Below are 23,871 nucleotides of genomic sequence, written 5' to 3'. Positions count from 1 at the left end.
TTTTTGAAAAATTCAATAAATTGTTCCGCAATGATGCACTACATCACTAGTGTTTGTCTTCGAAACGAGATGTATTAACGGATCACCGAGTGAGTTGTTTTTTCAAGAATACAATAGGGATATCTCCATGAACTATACACCATGGTGATCATTTGCCATGAAAACATACTTTCATATACTTAGATTATTAATTATTATTTTAAAAATTCAAAATTCCAATTCCAACGGATGTCTCCAAAGAGACCTAAATATCTGAGTTTCATATAAATTTTTTTTCTTCTCGCGGAAAAAAGAGAGCGTCCTCGGAAGAAATCTTAATTCCATATGACATCAATTTATCTGCATATCTTTTGCCTAGTTACTCGATTTTCTTGTATCGATTGGATTAGAGTCTACTAAATAAAAATTTACAAGCATGCTAGTCCTTTATTGCCAAAGGTGACAAGATGTTAGCTGATGTCTATGGTGTTGTGAAGAACAATAAAAAAAACTATTTTTTGATTTTATTGAGTGTATTCATATATATATTGTATAAATTATCTATCTTATCAAAAAAAAAAAGAAAAAAAACAACAACAGTAACAATAGAAACGCTCGATGCCCAAATCTTTGCCCATTTTTTAAGCAAAAGGTCCAACCAACATGTCTCAAAAGCACCAGATCTCATGAGCTTTCGGCGTTTACGACTATGGTCGAGCATCCATGCAAACGTACATTAATTGCTGTGGCAAATGGGTTTCCTTCGCACTGCAAATATTATTCAGAGAGAACAGAGTCTATGACCAAAATTAATGGGAGATACGGGTTTCCTTTCGATAACATATCATTCCAAGTGGGGTTGGATTGCATTAAAAAAAAGGGTGCAAAACTATTTGTATGCGTTAAATAGCCTAAAGACAGCGACAAATACCTACAAGTATGGCCCACTTTCATAACCTGGCGTCATTAACAATGTAATCCATCACGGTGGTACAACGAGGGCGTCGTGTTCCGCAGGGAGAGCATGTAATTCATTGTTTAATATGGGAGTGACGCAAGAGATGATGCAAATCTAGTACTGAAATGTTAGATTAAGCTAAAGTTTGGGAAGTGTTTTGGAAGTGCTAGATCATAATAAGTCGTCCCTTTTCAAGTCTTCCTCAGCTTGTAGTTGATCGCTATGCTCCTTCCATGGCACCGACTCTGAAAACATATAGTAAATACACAAAGCTTTGGTTTTTTTTTTGGTACTTACTTTTCTTACGAAAAGTAAAGATTATCCACTGCTTAAGATTCCAGGTTGAAGACCTATGACGATATTTGGGAGGGGGTGATGTTATTTATTTATAAAATAATTTTTTTTTAATAAACAAGTTGGCTAAAGATTTTTTTTTCTTGACTCAGGAATAAGAATAGTTATCCCTACAAGAGCTCTTCATTTGGCGAAATATTTTATAGTCTCGATTGGAATAACTTAAGAGACAAGCTGTAGAATAATTATTCCTAGAACAAGAAGCTTCCTAGAAAAAGAAGATTTTATTATACTGTTGTTTTTATGTACTTTTTCATACATATTTGGCATAAATTGGCCTTATTCACGATTCATTCCCGAAACAAAGTCATCATGGTTTTAGTTTAGCAATTTCGGATGTATGATTCTAGAAATTTAATATATGTGTGTATATTTATATTAAAGATTTAGTTTTGTAAATTTTTAAATAAATATTTTCAAACAATATGTGTCTTTGAAAAATATTGCTATTCAAGTTTATTGGATTAAATTATAGTAATCCTTTGTTTTTTGACAAGTCTCTTTGGTGCCAAACATTGCTCAGCGAATAATTAAAAATTGCACCTCAAAGGGTCAACCTTCAAATAATGATTAATAGGGAAGATACATATATTTAATTTTTTTTTTCATTGCTAAGATAAAGTTCTAAATAATATTTTTGAAGATCACGTTCAACACATATTTTTCCAAAGGAAATCGTTTTAAGTATAATATATTAATATCTAAAAATTAGCAAGAGATCTCGTAGATTGTATTTTCTAACACCTATAATTTGAATTGTAAAAAGTAGATTTCCTTTTTCTTGGATGGATACTAGAGATTCGTTTGGTTCGCAGGAAGAAGAGGAGGGACAGTATGGTCAATAGAAAAATAAAAAAAATATCTTATATTTGGTTGAAGCTTTCAAAGGAGAAAGATAAGAAAGTAGTCTTTACATAAAAATAAGATTTTCACATTTCATAAATATATATATATATATATATGGGATATAAAAAAGTTATTTTGCCACTGGCTGAAAATTGATATTTTTTTTTTCAAAAATACCATTAAGCTTTAAGAAAAATGGATAATTTTTTTTTCTTTATAAAGAATATAATAGATATTTTATATAACTTTTTTAGAAAAATAAATACTCAACCAAACATAACATACTTTGAAATATATTATTTTTTTCTAGTCAATCAAATATATAAAATTACTTTTTTTGGGCATCATGTATCCCGACTTCAACTTTTTAGAAAAAAAAATCTAATAAAAAAAAATTCTTTCAGCGAAGCAAATGAATCCAAAAAAAAAAAAAATATTGGGCCATCAAGTGACATTCATTCCATCACATCTATTTATTAACGTGTTATTTTCCTTGAGTCTGATATTGAAGGAGAATAGTCAGAAAGGGATGAAGTATTTCTTAATGATAATGATAGCTTGTGGATGTATTTCTTCGTGCAGTAATGTTTCTAAGCACGGTATTTAACCGATTATTTAATCCAATCACTATCATATGCAATGCCAGATTCCATACTTAGGAAGCAACATTGAAATTTCCATCATACGAGTAACTTCTTAAAAAAATATAACAGATGTAGACTTTCAATTTTTTTTAAAAAAATGGTATTGTCTCCATCGTTAATATCATATAGTTTTAGTCAGATAAATGCATAACTTGAGTGTTCAGTACACCGACCAACCCAAAGAAAAATTACTTTCCATGTAATATGCCCCTTGTCACAAGAAAATATAAAATGTTCGAGACAGAAGGTGTCCTTCTCGTCACATCTCAATAACCTAGGAAGTAACGGTGTGCAAACCAGATAAAATTTCTTATCCGCTATCCACCAAATTGGATCCACTTCCAAGATCTAAAACTCGAAAATATAACTCTTAAGAGTTTTCTAGACGGATGAGAAGAAGTTGTCTAGAATGCTCCAAAATTTAGATTTTTTAATTGCATTCACACCAAAAATTGTATAAGTTATCCCATGTAGGAAAAAAACAAAATCAGAAATATAATAATATCTTACTAATATTTCGCTGTTAAGAGTCACGAAAGAGAAGCCTTGGAAGTAAAGGAAGCTCGATTACGAGGGACGGTAGAGAAATTTCAGAGAACTAAAGATACCCGCTAAGCAAAACGACGAGGAGGCATTCATGGGACCGACACGAAGGGATATCCGAGGCACGGGATGACGACACGTGGACGGTGATAATGTCACTCTCTCTCCTCCCGGCCTCTATAAATGGAGGCCTCGGTTTAGGTCAAGAGATCGTGCTTGAGAGGGAGACGGAAATTTGAGGTGTTTTCTGTTAATCTTAATATTTCCTTCCCGGAGTGAAGAAAATGTCTTGCTGCGGTGGGAACTGCGGGTGTGGAGCTGGCTGCAAGTGCGGCAGCGCATGTGGAGGGTAAGTGGAGGGGGGAGGAACTCAGGAATTTTTTAAATGAGTTTTTATGTTATAATTCTTTCTCACTTTCTCCCGTATGTCTTTTTTCTTCTCTCTCTTTTTTTTTAAAAAAATATGATGTCTTGTGGTTGCTGAGCTATTATTTTAGTTTTGTTGTGAGATAACTTACTCTGAGATGATTCTCGACTTTTGGTATTTTGATGTGTTATTCCCTCTTTGTTTCTTTGGTTTCTGAGGAATTATAGAGTTTCTGTACTGTAGAAGGTGGCTTTCTATTGTCCTTTTGGTAACCTTAATTTGTTCTGATCCTGTGGGGGTTCTTCCAAGAGTTTCCAAAAGCTATAGTTCTCTTCCTAAAAATTGTTATGTGTGCAAGCATGCTCTTAACTGTTTCCCTTCTAAACTCATCTCATATTCTCTTTCTTTTGTTTTATTTTCTGATTGATCATTGAGGGCAGATGCAAGATGTACCCTGACATGGCTGAACAGGAGAGCACCACGACTCAAACCATGATCATGGGGGTTGCACCTCAGAAGGGGTATGTCTTTGCTACTCTACCGATCTACCCCTTTTCTTTTCCTTCCCTTTTGATGTTATCTTTTTTGATGAAATAAGTTTGTTTTTGCTTGCAGGCACCTTGAAGGGGTCGAGATGGCGACCGGATCCGAGAACGGTTGTAAGTGTGGATCCAACTGCACCTGCGATCCCTGCAACTGTAAATGAGACACAAAGACCACAGAGAGAGAGGGAGGGAATGAGTCCTGCTGCTGTAGTTTCTAGTATCTGGGTGGTGTCCGTAGTTTGCGTCGGTGCTTAGAACCAGGGTGTTCGTGCTAAAAATAAGCGGCCATGGCTCTGCCTGACCCTCCTTTGGGTGGATTGGTTGGTGCCATGGCCGAGAACGAGTTTACCTCTCTCTTCCTCTCTCGTCTGTTTGTGTGGTTGTGGGTGTGTGTCCTGCTTCTATCTCCCATGTCGCGTTGCTTTACTATGTTAAAAAAGAAGAAGAGAGCCCTTGTGCTCTGTGGTTAACGTAGCAGTGCGAGTTTGTCTTCTTTCTTTCTCTTTTGCTTGATATCAACGCCGTCTCTATCGATGTGGCCCGGCTTGTCTCCAAGTCCTTGTTCCCACGTAATTGATGGTGCGAAGAAGTCCCCATCTGGGGCAGGTTTTTTGTTTATGACGACAGCGATGGATGGGCGGCTCACAGCCGAGCACGAAAGTTGCCCGCTTAAAAGTCTTCATGTCCGTGCAGTGCGGGACACGTCTAGATTTCTCTCGGATTTGTTTCCGTATTTAAATTAGCCATGGATTAAGGTTAGTGACATTTCTAATCTTAGTGTCAACCAAAGATTCCTTGATCTCCAGAAGATTTAATTTGTGTCTCCCCTCGTAGAAGATTCATTGAAGCTAGCCGTGTAATCTAAAAAAAAATCTTAGAGCGCGTAAACAGTCATTTGTCACACTCGAACAGAAAGTTTGAAAACAGTGGCCATGGGGCAGCATGCGTAAACGACACGAACATCTGTCTGCTGGCTTGACTGGATAGGATGGGCCTTTGTCATAGGAAGGTGCCTCGGTTGGTAATATCAGACCACCAAATTACCTATGAGAGTGACCATAACAATTCACAACTAATTCCTTCAACCAGCTAATCTACTTGCAATCTAATTCGAGTTTTCCAGGACTGTTCTTCATGCCAAGGCTCTTGCTGTCTTGACTGGAGCATATCAAAAATTCTGCTTTTCTTCCCTTTGTGGACAAAGATCATCTCTTGGCATGCCCGGCACTCGCTCCTCTCGAGTTTGAAGAACTAAAATTTAATATAGCAAGTATGTTGCAGTGACTCGTTTTATGGGACCTGGACCGGTTCATTTCTTTTGACTGCTGGTACTGGAATATGCAGGGAATTTGGCATAGAAGGATATCAATTCCAAAAACTCATCTTACGGCAGCTCGACTTGGATAAATCCAACCTATTGCCAATTTAATTTTGGCGCAGATTTAACATTTGAGCTGCCTCTGTAGTTGAGAATCATATGTGGATTTGAACATATGAAATAAAAAGCACTGGTCTTAGTAAATGAACCTTGAAATGATCTGGTAACAAGCACCCAACTAGATCTGAACATAATAATGGCTGTGTCCGTCCGATCCGCACGCATATATTAGTGCTTACCATTTCATGGTGTTTTGCATGTCTCCATTAACCAGAATTTTGGTAATCAGGCTCTTCTTCCATGATTGTAGATTAGAAGCATTTGAAAGACGAACGGAAAGTAGCATCACGTCGGCGATGGTCCCACGTTGTTGGTTGTCGCGGCGTTACCCTAATTCCTGCTTCATGCCCTGAAGGCGGAGTGCAGGTCCAGCAAAATCTAAACTAGATTGAAGTATCTAATAAAAGAGTTGCTGGGACATGTATGATATGGCCTCTAAGAAGACTAAGCCCCCGCATGGTATTCAAAAGCAACTTTAGGCAAGAGAAGGATTGCCACGACATCAAATACTAGGTTAAATTTTAAAGCTTCTCATGATTTGAATTAATATATCACCTCAGCTTACACTCACCTTGGATTCAATCAAACAGATGTTAGCATTTTTATACTCACTTTGGATGACTGAAAGTTAAATTCAGCACTGAAACTGATTGTTTGTTGCCGGCTGAGGCCCCTCTGAATTAGTTGAGGCTTTGACGACTCAAGGTGAATATTAAGGAAAGGAGACCAAGGGGAAGTGGGGGCGGCCCTCGGCCCAATCATCCAATTCGTCTCCATCATCACTTTCGTAATCGAGGTTGTTGATCAACTTGGCAGCAGTAGCTAAGGCACCTATGGTGATAGCATTGGCAATAACCTGGTCTCTACCATGACCGTGAGCAGCCGATATAAGTGCCCCAGTAATTGCACCGCCGAGCATTGCATTCTTCTACAGCAGCAAAAACAAATGAATGAGGCAATTCAGCCTGCATGTCCTGCACTTCACTAAGTTACATGCCAACATTGAATCACTAACTTACATGCCATCCTGTAACACATGTAACTAAATGGAACATTAAACTCGCTGTGACCAGAACAAAGCAATCACCAAAGCTAGAGGTCCCATTACCTTGTCTTCCATATTGCCATTTATAATAGCCACTATTGTTACTTTCACTAGACACATGAAGTAAATGATGACAACATATTCAGACAACAATCCGTTGCTACATACCACCAAAACATAAAACTAGAGAACAAACCCTATTTCTTGCAACTAAATATAACATCTTTAACCAAGAATCCCACTTAGAAACTTTTTCTCATGCAAAAGCCAACTATTACTATTGTAACGCTTAATGTACAGCTCAGTCTTCCATCATTTTAGAGGAAAATATTGTTCACTTACTTGAAAGTAATAATGCAATATGCTGGATTTGTTGCTTATTCAATTTAATATTAATATTAAAAAATAATCTTTGTGCAGAATTTCTGAACACACTACTCCATAAATTCTTCTGAATTATTCTTTCCCTAAATTCAGATCCTGAGTCTTGGCCGACTTGGGTTTGCCCTATATGAAAAGGTTAAATAATCAAGAATTAATTAGAATTATGATGATAGCAAAGTGCAAATGAACTGGCCAGATAACGACCCTATAGCATAAAGCACAATTAAATGAAGTCAGGAATTGAAAAATCACCATAAAACTTTTGATTAGTGGAAGAGATATCTTTATACCTTAACGAACTGTTAAATTAGGTCATAAGAGAGAGCAGGGATACGAGACTGTAAAACAACAGTTGAGCCATTTGCCGCTTGACCAACAAGTGGTTAATATAATTATTTGTCAGGACAAAGCTTCCAATCTGTCTTGAACTAGTTGAAGATAGAATTGAACAGTAAAACCAAAGAAAAATAATACACCAAAACTGGGAAAAGAGGAATTTACCCAGTCCCTAGTACCGCGGATCCTTTCCATTCCATATTCCATTCCAACATACGCTCCAGCTGTAGTTCCTGTAAAAAGCATAACACAAACAACAGTGAACAGTAAACATCGTGTCAGGTGTAAAACAATGAAGACAGAAAATGTTACAATACTTCTCCAATTGTCAAACAACATATCAAAAACTATGTCAAGCTTACCCCAATATGCACCTCCTCTGCACACCTTCCTTAACTGCAGTCATAGAACAGTGTCAGCATAAGAACATGCCACTTTTTATGAACATTTTTCCAGTATTTTGTGAATAAAAATAAAAATAATATAATTCAATTCCCTGGATGAATCCATAAGCGAACTCCAAAAGTGCAGAATTTCCAAACAAAACTCTTAACTTTGAGGGTTACTGTGAATTTAACAGAAACATCAGCAAACCTCTGCTGAGTTTAGCAATTGGATTAACTTGATTAAGACAAGATGCAACTATCTCAACCAGTTGTGTTTTACAATTCCTGATTTAGGAGTGTGGTCAAAGATGCAGAGGCCCATCTGAATTAGTATGGTATCAGTATCAATAATCCCGAGCATATGTAATTGATCACCAATCAACACTTGGTCATCCAGCTCTTAGTAAAAATAACACCAATTCGACATGTTTCCATGCTAAACTAGACAATGAAGACAGGTAATGTCAAATGCAAGTCCACATGCAAAATGCATCATGACAATAAGAGTGGGTGCACTCAAAAAGTAGAATAAAATAAAATAAGTGATCATCTTTATTGAACTCAGAGCCTCTCCCCAGTTGAGTTTATAGGAGAGGTGCCAACAGGTGGACCAAGGTCCCACTTGCAAGCTTAAAGTTGTTTTTCTAATTATTCTGGTAACTGCTATCCTTCTGGATGAAGCAACTATTCCATAGTTATCTTCTCAATTATGCATGAAGAAGAATTTATTCATTTATCTCAAAGAAATCAGTGAATCAGAAGAAAAAAGCATATTACTTGGGCCATAACCTTCTATATAACATATGGTCTTCAAAACATCAGGTTTACGTAACTTAATCCTCCATTCTGTCCTCATTTTAGCTAACTGAGGGTGGCTACACAAGGGGACAAACATGTCTTAAACAAACAAGGGCTCTAGCCATACATATCCTCATGAAGCATTGATTGGAGATATTGGTGGGCGATGCTCATGTCTTTTATTATAGAAATCTCAGCAGCCACATGCAAATCACAGTCTGCAAACTTATTTGAGAAAACATGTCAATGCAGCAAAATCAAATTATGAGAAGAAACTGTCTTTGAAAGAAGAAGACATCAGATCTATCACTTGTTTTTTGTATGTGATTCCTATTTAGCAATATTCTGTGCTTTGATGCCATGCATTTACTAAGCTTAATTTAGAGATTGAAGCAATAAATTGCACTCTCATGCTATTTCCAGGTCCTAATGAATTGCTCTTAAAACATTGACCATGTCTGTGCCATTAAAAAGCCATGTGATACACAAAATAACAAGCAGGAAATACATTAAGGTTATACTAAAGTTTGATGGGACTATATAAATTAAGAAAGCAAGGAACACTTACTGCATCATCAAGTTTCTCCACCGAAAATTTTCCTACAAGAAATAATAACATGAGTTAAATTTTATGCAAGTAATAAACAAGTTGGGCTTACCTTGTAAGATTGAATCTAAACAGACAGCTGCATTTTGAAGAGATTATATCTCATGGTCAACAACAAAGGGTAACCTTATTCTTACTTAAGCACGTAGAAATGCTCAAACAAAAAGCACATGGTACATAAGAAGACAACAAGAAATAGGACTTTGAGATTGAGTAGTCGTCATCATGCATTCTAGAGATGCAAGGACAAGATTGAATAGAATAAAACAAAATCACCAAACAGAGGAGAGGAAAAGAATCAAGAGATGCAGAGGACATAAAGATGATAAAACACTGCTGGGGAAAACATCAACCAGACCACAACACCATTTATAACATTATAAAAATCCTAGACCTTGTCCATGATTTGCTCCTTCTAGGATTCTATTTTTGCATTCTCTCCAAACTTCCAATAAATAGTCAGTAGGAAGCATTGACAATTTCTACTATCACCAAGCTATGCCATACCATACCGAACTGGATAGTACGGACATACCATACCGCACTGGTTTTGTACCAATATACGATACGGGAACGTACCGACACTCGGTACACCGAACCGGCTCTATACCTGGTGGACCGATACAATGACAGGGTAGCACCGATACAGGACCTGGTATCGAAATGGCGTATCTTGATTATCGCCATTATTTAAACGAACAATTTAATGCAACAAGTTTCACCTGCAGAATATCTATGACCAAAATGAGAGGTCAAGCATGGGCATTACTTAGAACCAAATTTATCTTGTAATAGTTAAGAAAAAGATGAGATTGTTTCAATCTCTTTCACACGATAACAACATATGCATATAATATCATTTCTTTCTTAATTAGATTGTCCCAACTCAGAATCATCTCCAACATGGCCAACCAAGAAAAAATTTCACGTCTTGAGAAGCAACCAATGCCATTAGAACTAAGAAGTAATGCCACTACGAAGATCTAATTTGAAGTAGGTCCAACACTATGACCACCAATGCCATATCTGCTATTTGAAAGATAGCAACCAACCATCATGGAGACAGGCCATACTGGCAATGATTATTAAAAGTACCATCTCTTTTGACTATTTTGTGCTGTGTACACGTACACAAAAGCACAAACTTATCAATGTTTTGTGCACATAAGGCAACTCACTTTTATATGAAACAAAATTTCCTTAAGACATGCTAAGCACTACTAATTCTAACTCAGTCAACTCAGTTGATTGGAAACAAAGAAAGAACTGCACATAACAGTTGTTTCAAGTGGCTTGGTTAGTGTTTTTCTCTCAAAATTTCAATCTTATACTTATTTTTTCCAAGAAAGACTTTAAGCTACTTGTCTCAGTACCATCCCCAATCTATTCGACGTTTAGCAAGAATGGCAACCGCGAATTATGGCGATTTCATGAGGAAAAGAAGATACCAGGCCATCTAATGGTCCAGAAAAGGCAACGCCGGACATCAATTATAAACCAACTTGCCAGTAACATAATTCGGAGCAAGTGCACGTAAAACGGGAAGGCGAAGGACCTTTCTTCAGACAGTCATAGGTCTCCTCCACTGCAACCTTGGAAGCACCAACCTGCGAAGAACGAAAAACAATTTTTTATGTCTATCATAAATCCGAAATCCAAAAAAGGGTGTGGAATGAGAGAGAGAAAGAGAGAGAAGAAAAACAATTACAACTCCGATCTTTATGAATCCTTCGATGGTGCGATTGAGGACCTCGATATTGGGAAAGGAGGGGAATCCGGAGAAAAAAACGCTCATCGGCATCACGCTCTCTTCTGATGGGAGACCTCTGGCCACAAGACCGAACCCTAATACGCCGTGACCCGCCGATCGCCTTCTTCCTTCAGCTGCTACTTAGGGGGAATAGAGTAGAAAGCAAGGGATAGGAAGGCATCCGCCCGCAAGGCCACCCCGATGTCGGCCCCGAATGTCTACAAACCGCCGAGGGTAACCGGCCCTCCATAGCGTGTTCCGGCGTACATTCCCATTTTACCCCTCAATCGAACGATCTTTGCCGGTCTGGGGATGTGACAGGGGTGGCATATATTCATCCCGAACAAAAGCACCAAAGTGCGATTGTCGAAAAGAAGAGAACAAAGTACAGGTTAAGAAAGCATAGTATGTGAATCATCTCACCGCCGTCGCCCGGCCGTCGCCCCGGACGTCCAACGGTCGAACGGCTCCGCTTCGTAACCAATATCCATCCCAAAAGACAAGAAACAACGACTGGAAGCTTCCCCCCGTTCCCAGTTCTCAAAAACATAGGAAGAGACGGACAAGAGCAGTGCTGAGAAACTAGTCAGCCATAACATAATCTGTTGCTACTCTGTATCAGGTCAGCTTCATATTTCCACCCCATCGCTGCACCTCTCGCTCAAGTTTTGAAACTTATTCACTTTCCCCACTTTATTCGTCCTGGGTAAGAAACTCATTATGGACGTGTCTTCCATCAAAACGTTTAACTATGTTGGAAAGCGTTGCTGCTAGTATCTAGACTAAGGTTGGTCTAAGTCTCAAGTGTGTTGAGGTTGGCTGGAATCGAAAAAGTCTCATTGTTTCGATAGAGAATCCTAAGTCAGAGACCGAGAGCAAGAACAGAAGAAAAAAAAATAGCATAGAGAAGTGTAAGATTGCTTACCTGATGGTCCCTTTGTCATCTCTATAATATATAGAATGAAAGCGATGTTTGTTACCTGATTTATTGGATAGTACCATAACCACAATGGCACCTTGGCCTGTACCGAGACCATTTACCTCGGTCAGGGCCCAGATCAAGACAGTCGGATTAATCTGGAATTAGGGTGGAATTAGGGTGACCATTATTCTCCCCATCATGAAGCCCATGCTCTTGCATGCAAAAAGCAAAACAGATAATTTTCGTTTATTGTTATCCAGGAAGGTCTTCCGTTTTTGATCGTTTAAGGAAAAAACGATCCATTGATGTAACTATCACGAGATAGTGTGGTCAACAGTCGTGCAGCAATCTGATCATTAAAGTCAATCAGGCAGTTACTAATGTAAATTTGTTTGCTATACGATTATGCCATCTCTTGCAGTATACTCAAAACAGATTTGCTGGTACCTCGTGAAAGCTGAACTTGAGGACTGGTTTCCTGTGACGGGCTTCCACATTTAATCGCCGACGCGAAAAGAGAGTGCGACGGTGAAGCAGTCAGCTTTCTTTTCACAAAACTTGTGCCCTGGAAACTTGAAGGCTTTGCAGACCAACATTTTGAAACTGGAGAGAGAACACATTGCCACAATGAAAGGATTACTACATTATTTGGCGAATCATAGATACGTAATTTGCTGGAACTTGGCAGACTTTTAAGCAGATAACAATCCGGAGGTACGTGACATATTTGGAGTGCTCACACTACAGCCCTGGGTGCCACAGGTTTATAGTCTGGGTCAGTTATCTTCCTTTTAGACATTTCAGTTACCTGACCTGCTCGTGTTCTAATGCATGATGCCATTTTTTGCAGAGTAACAACTGCATCAAGACCGAACACAAGGAGTGGCTAAAACGATCTTACAAGATGAGACAGGAAAACCCTGGTCAATAAGAACAGAGAGGATTTAGTAAGATGATTCGGAAGTCAGCAAGAGATGCAATTAATTTACAAATGCTTTCATAAGGAATCAATATAGTATTGAAAATTAAATCAGCTCATACCAAGTTGAGCCGTGGAAGGTGCAAGATAAACGAAGATCTATGCTTTGGAGGTCTCGTTAAATCAGCAAGCTTGGTATGGTAACTTCATACATGCCAATTCACAATACCAAATGGTCAAGTATGACAGAAAAGAAAATTATACATGACTAGTCCAAAGTCTTTTTTTGATGGAAAACATGACTACTCAAAGAAAGTCATGCTCACAAAGATTGACAACTCCTACAATGTTCCATGATAAAATTTTCGAAAAAAATCTCCAACTGCCTCATGCACGTATCACGGCATGAGACCTGAAAGCAGTTGCACTGAAGGAAACTCTAGAGGTACAAAGGGGGGAAATGAAGAAAAAAAGTTCCTATCATAACTTCATGTTTCTTTTAGAGAGAGATTGGGTCAAGTTCTCTTTCAAACTTCAGACCTAAGAATTGTAGACATGCGTGATGTCTCTTCCCACTTCCCCTCCCATATGTAACCTTCTGCTGTCAAAAGTTTAACATAGGAGTCTAGCTGGTATTGGTAACAGTCAGGCTTCAGAAATCTTCATAAAATCCTGCTAAGAGACTTTATTAGCAACTTCAGATTCTGTCTTGTAGCTTCATCACCCGTGAAGCCTGAGACGTCAGAACTTACACTCTGCGAATTCATGTAGAAATTTATTATATAAATAAAAATCTTAATCTCAGAAATAGGAAATCAGAAAGAGGACAAAGGTCCCACCTCAATATTTTTCAGTGTAGATAGAAGTGTGAAAGTAGACTGCCTGATAAGTTCAGCATTCTCAGGAGTTAAAAGGGCAGACTGCACCTTCCTGCAAGACCATAAAAGTTAGTAGCTAGTAACATGCACAACCACCATGTTTAATATCAGTGAGAAGGGAACCAGTTTATGTCACCCTACGTGGCGACCACAATAAGAGAAATAATGGAGGATGGGGTAGAGCGGCAGATATAATCCAATGCTCTCCCTGTATCGCGCAGTCTTTCATCCAAATAGAGGGGAAAGTAGCACAATACAAGCGGGCAGTCATTGGACTTGATCCAGTGCCCCCTAATCTTCCATCTATTACCATATAGCGATGGCCAGATATAGTGATCCAAGATTTTCCCCAATGGAAAGATCTAGTGCTGCATATCTACACCTTTGGCAAATAGGAGTAATTATCTACTCATATTTGAATCTTCAATCCTTCATTTCCATCTATATTCACCTCTAATTTTGATAGAAAAAAATAGGAGGAAAATATGCAGCATAATCCTTGACCTAAAAAAGTGATATACTGAATATTAATCTTAAAAAGGATAAAGAAAAAAAAACAAACATATTGAGAAGTCTGAGAGAAAGGAAACAGAATGCATATTGGAGGAAAAAAAAAATCTAAGCATGAATTGAGCACTCAAAAAGAAAAGTAGGGGCACATGCATTTATTGCCAGTCAAACCTTCAAACTTCAAAGTAAAGTAATTGTCTTCTGAACGATTTGAAATTTAACCCGTACGAAATGCACGTATAATAAAAGTTGAGACCACTTTTACAACTGGTGCAAATTGGGCATTAAGATTATCTATTTTTAATGGAAAAACTGACAAGTTTGCAGAATGCAAGAAGAAAAGTAAGCATCACAAAATTACATAACACCATCTTTTTCATATTACCTTTGCAACCTGCATGGTTAGATATGTGATTTTTCACATGTTTATCATGAATTAGATTCCAGAGAGTGCAGACAATCAGTTTTGTTCTAATTAAACTGGATGCTGACTGCATTTTTTCTCACAAGGATCGCTAGAAATTACAACATTTTGTTACTAGCATAGAACAAGAAGACCAAATTTCAACCAGATTGAAAATAGGAAAGGTACATGATATACTCTGAAATCCTTCCAGATTTTCTTACTCAAGACATGCAAAATCTCCACAAGAACTGAAATCTATGACATGGAAGACACAATGGACTTTTGAAGAAGTATCTAATCCAACAGATTATACAAAGACAATGCAAAATAACTTGCAAGACCTATTCTAAATATAATGGTTTAGCTTTATCTTAAGTGTGATATATGTTTGCCAACCCCTCATGAATTGGTGCTCATTTCATGGGCCGCATAACCGGGAAAAAGAAAAATATGTTTTCCAGGTTAAATAAATGCAACGAGGAAAGGAAACATCCAAGATTTGGATTCCCCATAAATTAGCGAGAGTCTAGAAAAAATAAAATAAAAACCAAAAAAACAGAAAAAACAGAAAAAGCTTCGTCTTCCATTAATTTTTCACAATAGTGAAGAAGGTTATTGTGAGGGGAATATTACTTCTCTCTATTAGCATAAAAATGGAGCCCCACTTTCACTAAGGCTTTGCCAGAGTGATACAATGACAAGATGATTAAAGTCATGCCAACCCCAACAATGGAGTTCAAAAATACGTCAAATTTCTGTTAGAATGCATGATCAACCGCATACTGAGAATATAAATGGATGGGCTGGATTAGCATAAGATGAATTAGATATTATTTAATGCATCAGATATTAAAGTTTGAATGAAAATCCAAAAACAATTCCTCATAGGCTCATAACGGTATCTTTCAGTTCAGAAATAGTATATTAAAGACTTTAAAGAGTCGAATAAGAGTTTTTCTTTGTTCCCAAGAGATTATCAAATGCTAGGCTGTTCCGTAATTGTCACAATGGTTTATGCAGCTAACTATAAGAAACTAGAGAACAGCAGGCCTTCAGTTACATGTAAGTGTTAGTTGGACTAGATCTCAGGCACAAAAAGAAAAAGGTATGTAGCGACAAAGGTTCTAAGGAACTATTTTAGCAAGAACTTGTTTTTGTCAACTTTTTTACTCACTCAGACATCTATGAAGAGGATCTACTAAGATGTACTTCTTTATGTACTATTTTGGAGTATCCAATGGACTCCAACCAAGGTTTCTCAAAAAATGGAAGTCAAACCAACCAAAAGGTGCTCAGACTAGGGGCAGCATCAAGAAGAAGGGTCTATCAAAAGGCATGACCAGCTATAAAATGCAATCTTGAATAGCAGTACAGATTTCGACTAGTTTGTTCCATCAATTATCTTCAAGATAACTGCATTAATCATAACCAAGAATAATGACTAAAATCTGTGCACTTAACTAACATTCAAGCGACAATAAATCTTAATCAACCTTAAGCTTGTCACCACCAAACTTAAGCTAATTCCTGGAATCCGTAATTACTTGACTGAATTTATGAACGATAAAAGGAAATCAGTTTTAGAAAAGCCTTGTAGGTTATTACATGCCTTAAAGGGCCATAAACAAGTTTATGCTTTGTTTAAAAACATAAAAGGGAAAAATCCAATCTTGCCAAACCCCTTAAAGTTACCCAGAAAATATCTAAGCAAGCATATTAGTGCAACTTGATACCAATCCTATGACATCACCGCTCAAACAACATGTGAAGAATTCAAGTATCAATAGACTGGTATAAACTTTAAATATAGTGAGTTGCTGATTAAAATCGAAATGAAAATAGCTAGTTTAGAAAATTGAGGTTCAATAATTATACCTCAAATCCTCAGTTGCATCAGCCAGGCTTTTGGTTAAACTCTCCACATCCTTCAGCAAACCACTGTCACGAACCTCAGCAAGCAATGGCTGTATATTTTCAGCCAGGGCTTCAATCTGCACATCACTAAAGCAAAAACCTACGCATGTAAGCATGCCTAGTTGTTTTTAATTTGTAGCTACATCCTTCATGATTCCTTAAAGACAAAACAGAACTATAAAGTCATGTTCAAGAGCAGCTGATGACAAAAATATGAAATATGGATGCATTAATATAATGAGATTATGCATGAAAAATGCTCCTTCACTGTCAAGTCTGCTTGTGAGGAAGCAAGAAAAGCTATGGCAGATTTTGCCTGAGTAGTAGATGCGAGTATGTTTGCAGCATGGAAATGTTTCAAACTTAAAGGTGTACTTTCAGGACCTAGTATGAAATTACGTGAAAATAGCGCCACTTGAATCTCAAATGCTGAACTACAAAATATAACCAATAGATTCTGAAAGGCAGGTAGAACAATGGAAAGGTTCTTGCATGACCAACCAACCGAAATGAACTCAAAACTACATTTTCTGGCCATAAAGACAAGTTAGCAAGAAAGATTTAACATACAGAAAATGCAGTATTGGTCCCAGATAGGATATTAAGATTAGATCCTTAATAATATTATTAAATCTAATATGCTGGACAAGTAGGTTTTTTTTTTAAAGGAAAAAAAGCTTGAGTTTCAATATCCTCAAAGCACACAGAAAACAAACTTAGTTTCCTCCATGACCTACTCATCCACACACAAAAGTGACTCTTCATTTGGTCATGAGAATGATTAACTAAGATATATCATTTAAGTTATAAAGATTTGAACTTCAAAATCAACTAAATTAGTTAAGACCTTGGAGATTAAGGGAAAAGGAAAGAAAAATTGACCAGAAGATCAAAGAAGTTGATGTTCTTTAGTCTGGCTCATATTTCTGAAATAGTATCAGGGTGTTTCAGGCCTTCAATTGCATACGTATCAGAAGCATCTTTTAATCTAACATACAATCTAGTCCTGAAGGACATTGGTGATCCATCCTAGATGCATTCGGTGGAATTCTAGGACCCTGCTCACGATTTAAAAACATGTAAAAGCATGCTCAAAGGGTTTAAAAAAAGTACTGAGTCATTAGGTGATTATGGAGTTGATTTTTGCTTTTACAAGAGGGCACTAAGATCACAAAAGTATATGATCCTCCAAGCTTTACTATCCACAGACATGTTGGTCCACATGCACGATCCTCGAAGCTTTCTTAGCCTCCAAACTCCAGCTATCTGTGTGTCTAGGGGATGCAATGCTTGAAGGAATAATATCTATTACTTTAGATCTAGCCTTTTCTCTTTCTTCCTTTCTTTTTCTCGGAGACAAGCCTACAACGCCTCCTTTGTCGATTTTCTACATGATTTCAGAAGTTTTCTACACCCTTATGTCACCGCCATCCCATGTACATATAGGACTATGGTTAGGTTTTAGTGACCAGCCTTATTTTGGCCACCAACCATGGTCCTAGTCCAAACCCTTAGTCACGTGATGTCATGGCCTACCAGGACCAGGATCATGTCACACACATTGGGGTAAAGCTATTCGCACAAAACTTTTTGCAAAATAATTGATCACTAAATATATAATTCTGAAAAACTAAATTATTTTTTTTCCAAAACCATAAATAAATGATTGGGGCCCAAGACTCCGGTGTTTGAACATGCCTCCGTCTTAATGTGGACACAATGTCATATGAAGGTTCCTTTGTTTGATAGCTAAAACCCTCACTCACATCTAGTCCCAGTAAACTAGTATACTCCCTACCAAAAAAATAAGCCGACGTACCTTAGTCAACAAATAGATTTGACCCCAAATTTATTGTCCTCTAGAGTGCAGCATGGTGTCTTATTCTTCAAGTCAAGGAATTATTTGCAAACTGTGCATCTGGTTCGCACCTTGGTCCTTGATGGTGATTGTCGACCATGCAGCGATCGCGCACTTGGGTATCGATACAAAATTACCACCTTGGTGGAGAATGATATCACCATACAACTCGACAACTATAAAGGTGTGATGCCCAACTTCAGGTGAACAATATTTCAAATATTTAAGAATATACAGTCCTCCCCATGATAAACACTCCAACCACATGGTTAACTCCCTTGGAGCAACGTGAACTCTTTTCTAGCTCTGAGACCGATGTGTGATGCATACCTAATAATGTTTAGTGATCATGCAAAATGTTCCAAATTGCATGCAAATGACTTTTAAGGCATATCCTCTCTAACAAGCCCTTAGTGTATGATGACGCAGTCGTCATGAATGCACAATCCTTTTAACTATTCATGATCAATACACGACAAGAGTTATTGCAGGGTGATCATTAAAAGAACTACCACATTGTTGACATTACATTGCATATGTGTTAGCAAGACTAGTGATTAATTTCAGTCTCTGTGATGTATTCCTCTAGATGTTTTTGTCATAGTTCAATATGCAATGTATATTAATACTGGGTTAGTGGGGCGTGTGAAAACTGATGGATGACAACAGATATACTCCTCCAGAAGCTCTTGTTATAGCTCAATATCCAATGTATATTGACACTGGGTTAGTGGAGTGTGCGAAAACAAATCGATGACAACAGATTTTCAATTATCAGAATGATTGAAGATGCAATAGACTTTCAAATATTAGGTAAAATGGATAGAGAATATATATGTCTGCACCTCTGCAAGGAGGGGTTGTGCTTCTTCTACAACAGATGCAACCTTTTCTGCCAATCTGTAGCTTTTAGAAATGCCGATTTCTTCCATTTCTCGTCCAAGACGGGTAAATATTCCAACCAATTCATCCAAGCTTACCCCCTGTTTTCCTCTTATCCTCTCTTTATCACAAACAATAAGACCCTCTTTGGCACAATCTGGATCAAGGGGGCCTGCAGATGGTGTAGGAAGTGGATCTCGTGGTGTAATATCAATCAATGTCTCCATAAGAAGGCCAGACTGATTAACCTCAACCAAAGAATTTTGAGGTATAATAATTTTGTCATCCTCAACCTGCCAAACAAAAGGTTAAGGGACTAATTATAAGTTAATTTCAAATTTATGATCAATTACATAATGCAATACGCAAACATGCAATTGCTTCAGAAACCCTTTTCCATACATGTCATTTATCATTTAAAACAAATGACAAGCTTTCCGAGTCTAAAGATTTTCTATATGCAATTTGTGAATTTCACCTTAGAATCCTAGAAATATAAACACTGCATTCAGAATTAATGTTATACAGAACCTTTTAAATCTGAAAGAGCACCAACTGAATCGTAACTTTAAATCATGTTACTTTACAGTCCTGGAAAATATCAAAAAAAGAAGATGAACCTTAAAAGACTAAAACATTTTTTCCAATTCAGAAGATGAAGATCAAAACTTAAGAATCAGGTGACTTGATGCATGCAGTGAAACTGGATTTATCAACCATTCCATTCTCCTTGATTATAAAAGAGCAGTCAACAATTAATAAAAAAATAAAATAAATAGATATGCAATGAGATATCGACAATTTAAGGTTAACACTTTATTATTGCTTCCTATTCAAGGACGAGTTCTTGACATGGTAAACTGTATTTGAAAAATCTCCCATTATTTTCGTTCAAACATTTTGTCATCCCTTGACTCCTCATGCCTCTTCCTAGGACCATTCTAGCCTGCTCTTTTATAGAAATAGCCCCCAAAAGCCAACAGTATTAAATATTTTTCTCAAGCTAATGGCATAACAATCAATCTTTCATCTTTCGACCTATGTATCCAAAATGCTAATAACAAAAAATGCAAGTCTTATGAATTTATCATGGTTCAACTTTAAACACATCGAAGAATTGTTGGCAAATTCAATATCAGTGCTACAAAGAAATGATACATCTGTAGAAACCAAAGATTACCTCGAAGATGATTAGCTCAGGATAGATGAGAAGAATATACTATTGAATCAAAAGTAAGTTGAACGAGAGAAAAGAATCCAGTTTATAAAGCTCATTGAAACCAAGAATAAGTGATCCACAAGGCACTACTAAGTAATCAGAGTGAAAGCAGATCCAAATATATTCATGTAAATGAGAAGTTGATAGAGCAAAGCACACACACCTCAACAGTTGCATCAATACTTTTCAAAGATGAATTAACTTGGACCACACTTCCGACGGTCACCCCTCGTATCCTGACTGGTGTTCCCACGCAAATTCCACAAGCTTGGGAGAATTCAAACACCGCCTGATATTTCCTGAACCGTGACCTCAAATTGAACCCCCTCAACCACACAAGTGCGAGGGCAAGAAGAGCTGCCCCAGAAACCATAAACAGCCCGACTCCACCCTCCCAGATGCTACTTCGACCAGACCCGAAATCACTAAGTGGTTGCAAAGTTCGCTTCCAGATGGTCCCCGGAACTTCGAGTACAAGTGCCAATGGGTTCTTTCCCTTCGGAGAAGATGATGGATTCTGACCCGCACTTGCAGAACTTGCCCTTGCTTGATAAAGCTTCTTCTTCGAAGGTTTGGAGGGAAGACGAGGGATAAAATTCTGAGAATTATGAACAGGGCAAATCGAAGGGAAGGTAATTAAAGATCTACAAGTGACGGGCTGAATCCACGGACTGCCGGCCATCTTTCCAGTACAGAAATTTTCGCTCTGGAAATCAGAAAGAGATCGAGCGATATTTCAGCAGTGGATTCAAATTAGTCCACGGGAAAACACTAGAAAGCAGACATGCGATCGAGATTTAAATAAAGAGCGAATGGACCAGAGATACGAAATTCGAGAAAAAGAACTAATCAGACAGTAAGATCATACGACTAAACCCTAACAAGAGCTACGGCATCAAAGAAAACATGACAGGGCTAAACTTGGAGAAGCTGCAATGCAAATATAAACCCTACAGTCCTCAAAGCATACATGATAGCGAAAAAAATAATTAAAACCCCTGGAGAGAACGGAAAACCTAGAAATTCAGACATCAATCATATAAAGAATTCTTGAAGAGGGAAAAGGAAATGGTGGGAACCTGGATATGGGCTTTCTGATCTGAACTTAGATTGAAAAGATAGGCGATTGAAGGAGATAGAAAAAAGGAAGTTCTTTTTTGCAGCTCTTACGCCTCTCTTTGGCTCGTTTCTCCTTCCATCTGCCCAATGACGGCGCTGATGGCCCGCTCTCCTTCAGGGAGGAACAACGCGCTATTAGTAGCGAACTCAAGGGGTTAAGGCGTTAAGTACTGTTTTCCGGAATAATCGGAACCGGCTAACTCGCGTGCCTTTCGGTGGCCTTTCGGTGCCCATGAGATCACCAAGACACCAACAAAACTTTAGATGCGATGATCTTTTATCTTCCGATCATGTATATTTTAATAATTAAAAATTCTCACATATTTATGAGTAATTTATTTAACATTTTATAAAAACACAAATTTATTATCCGTATGATGCCAAAACTATCTTTTGATATATTTTATAAAATATATTTATTAATCATATAAATTATTAATTTTATCAAATATATTAATTATTGTTATAGAATTATTATTTTTTATTTAGGCTTATAATATATTATTATTTTAATAAAAAATATTTATTTTATTAAAAAGAATGTATAATTAATATATTAAATAATTTCATAATATAAATATAACGTATAATATTTTCTTTTTTTCTTTTTTTCCTTTTTTAATATTTTTTAATATATTTTAAAATAATAATTGATTAATGATATGATTAATAGGTACATTGATATATATATATATATATTTTTTTTTTTTTACTTCAAGAACAGTTTTCTATTACTAGATTGGATGACAATTTAAGAAGTAGCGATAATTTAGAATCATTGCTATATAAGATCGTTATGGTATAACCAAATATAATGATTTTGTCACCTCCAGCTACATCACCTTTGATCTTATGATGATCAGCCCATATCAAATACCCTCGTTGTTATTTCACGATGAAACTAACTTGATGCACTCACCATTCCAATCGCAATTTCAATTTTTTTCAGAAAAGAAACGGTACTTCTATTATTTTAAGGTTAGATTTGCCGTATTACTAGAATTCTGCCCCGTGCCCTCAGATCCTGGACGGTGTGTGTTTTGCATTGAAATGAGGTACATGTTTAGATGTAGTCCATCCTCAAAATGGATAAGTACTTTTGTTGTATTCTTATACCAAGCAGAGCTGACATGCCAAAGATAGGTTGAGAGATGGGCAATATTCATCCTTTTTTTTTTAAAAAAAAAAGACATTTTCCCTATCCAAGCATGCATGATCCTCTGCAGTAAAAATTTGTACAATTTTTTGCGGTACGAAATATGCATTGAAGAGACTCCTGGTTCAAAATTGGAGTACAGAAATCACCCCCCAGCAATGTTCTCTCTCTTCCCTTTTGGGGTTTGGAGTTCATGATGATATAAGATCGGCAGACATTAGAGCATCTTTCAGAAAATGTTGTAACCCTGCTAGTTCACTTGTTGAAGGACAGAGGGAAAAACGGAAGAAAAAAGAAAAACAGATTGTGAGATACATAAATAAGAGTGTTTTATGGAATTATATAAATATGACGAGGGAAGAAAGGACCTTGATGACTATAAAACAGTGAACGGTACTTTAGTTTATTTAATTTGTTATCATTTGCCACAGATGTTATGTTTGCGATTTCAATGATGAGTCTGCGGGCTGAAGTATGTCCTGTCTGGTCTTTGGTCCGGTTTTTTAGCGTTCTATGGTACTGTGTCAGTGTGTTACCCATATAATTATAAGCTCTTATGTATTTCTTGTATCTCCTGTGCTTCGTTTAATCACTTTTGAGATGGAATTATTATTGTTGAATTTTGTTCTCTGCATAACTAAGTTTTAGAACTGCAACTGCTCTGATTCTTGTTATAACCAGCTACTGGGAGGAATTACAGAGGGCGACCTTGTGAGTGACTTAGTACTGTAGCTTTATCCGGCTAAGAGATCATTACAGGCATTCATTGGATGGACGGGTAGATAGGCAGAAGGATTTCCGCCTAAAATATAGCATACAATGGATCTAAGCACCATTAGACTGATCCACATTTCTACTGCCATTGGAGAGTTTATCCAACAACAATAAATGATGCAGCTTGAGACAGACCTTTCCATCCACAATCAAAGGAATGCCATTGAATTTACTTCGGCAGCCTGTGATAATAAATCTTAATTTCCACTTTCAGCAGTTGACTGATTGGTGGCCGTATTTTATTATTAAAAAGAATGTCTGAAAAAAAGTGCACGAAATTAGCAGCTTTAAACAATATCCTATCATTACCATGCACCCACAGGGGAGAAAAAAA

At 37.1% G+C, this 23,871-nt stretch overlaps 3 protein-coding genes across 7 annotated transcripts; 1 reads left to right on the top strand and 2 right to left on the bottom strand.

The window, feature by feature from the left end:
• Window positions 1-3,509: 3,509 nt before the first annotated feature.
• Window positions 3,510-4,710, top strand: LOC103703488 (metallothionein-like protein type 2). Its single transcript, XM_008786350.6, has 3 exons — window positions 3,510-3,673; window positions 4,132-4,212; window positions 4,307-4,710. The coding sequence occupies exons 1-3, from the start codon at window positions 3,609-3,611 to the stop codon at window positions 4,395-4,397; spliced, it is 237 nt and encodes a 78-aa protein (XP_008784572.3). The 5' UTR covers window positions 3,510-3,608; the 3' UTR covers window positions 4,398-4,710.
• Window positions 4,711-6,184: 1,474 nt separating this feature from the next.
• Window positions 6,185-11,182, bottom strand: LOC103703489 (outer envelope pore protein 16, chloroplastic). Of its 4 annotated transcripts, none has more exons than XM_026803155.4 (6): window positions 10,939-11,182; window positions 10,786-10,837; window positions 9,192-9,223; window positions 7,802-7,835; window positions 7,605-7,672; window positions 6,185-6,602 (listed from the first exon to the last, which is right to left on the bottom strand). In XM_026803155.4, the coding sequence occupies exons 1-6, from the start codon at window positions 11,029-11,031 to the stop codon at window positions 6,387-6,389; spliced, it is 495 nt and encodes a 164-aa protein (XP_026658956.1). In that variant the 5' UTR covers window positions 11,032-11,182; the 3' UTR covers window positions 6,185-6,386. The 4 variants fall into 4 exon arrangements, with proteins under 4 accessions (XP_026658956.1, XP_008784575.1, XP_026658958.1 ...); XM_008786353.6 differs by having other exon boundaries at window positions 6,185-6,599; XM_026803157.4 differs by having other exon boundaries at window positions 10,679-10,837; window positions 10,939-11,036.
• A 1,817-nt stretch (window positions 11,183-12,999) lies between these two features.
• On the bottom strand, window positions 13,000-21,747 carry LOC103703491 (protein TRIGALACTOSYLDIACYLGLYCEROL 2, chloroplastic-like). 2 transcript variants are annotated; one of them, XM_008786360.6, is made up of 6 exons: window positions 21,568-21,747; window positions 20,652-21,194; window positions 19,233-19,562; window positions 16,491-16,606; window positions 13,661-13,751; window positions 13,000-13,576 (listed from the first exon to the last, which is right to left on the bottom strand). In XM_008786360.6, exons 2-6 carry the CDS (start codon window positions 21,168-21,170, stop codon window positions 13,484-13,486), a joined length of 1,149 nt encoding a protein of 382 aa, XP_008784582.3. In that variant the 5' UTR covers window positions 21,171-21,194; window positions 21,568-21,747; the 3' UTR covers window positions 13,000-13,483. The 2 variants fall into 2 exon arrangements, with proteins under 2 accessions (XP_008784582.3, XP_088558402.2); XM_088702276.2 differs by lacking the exons at window positions 13,000-13,576; window positions 13,661-13,751 and adding an exon at window positions 13,990-14,203 and having other exon boundaries at window positions 21,568-21,738.
• Window positions 21,748-23,871: the final 2,124 nt, after the last annotated feature.

This window comes from Phoenix dactylifera, chromosome 8 (assembly GCF_051530095.1).
Source record: "Phoenix dactylifera cultivar Ajwa chromosome 8, Ajwa_hap1_PhDact_Kaust_v1.1, whole genome shotgun sequence".
Lineage (NCBI taxonomy): Eukaryota > Viridiplantae > Streptophyta > Magnoliopsida > Arecales > Arecaceae > Phoenix > Phoenix dactylifera.
The sequence above is the reverse complement of the archived record's forward strand: the minus strand, read 5'-3'. Positions and strand labels throughout refer to the sequence as shown.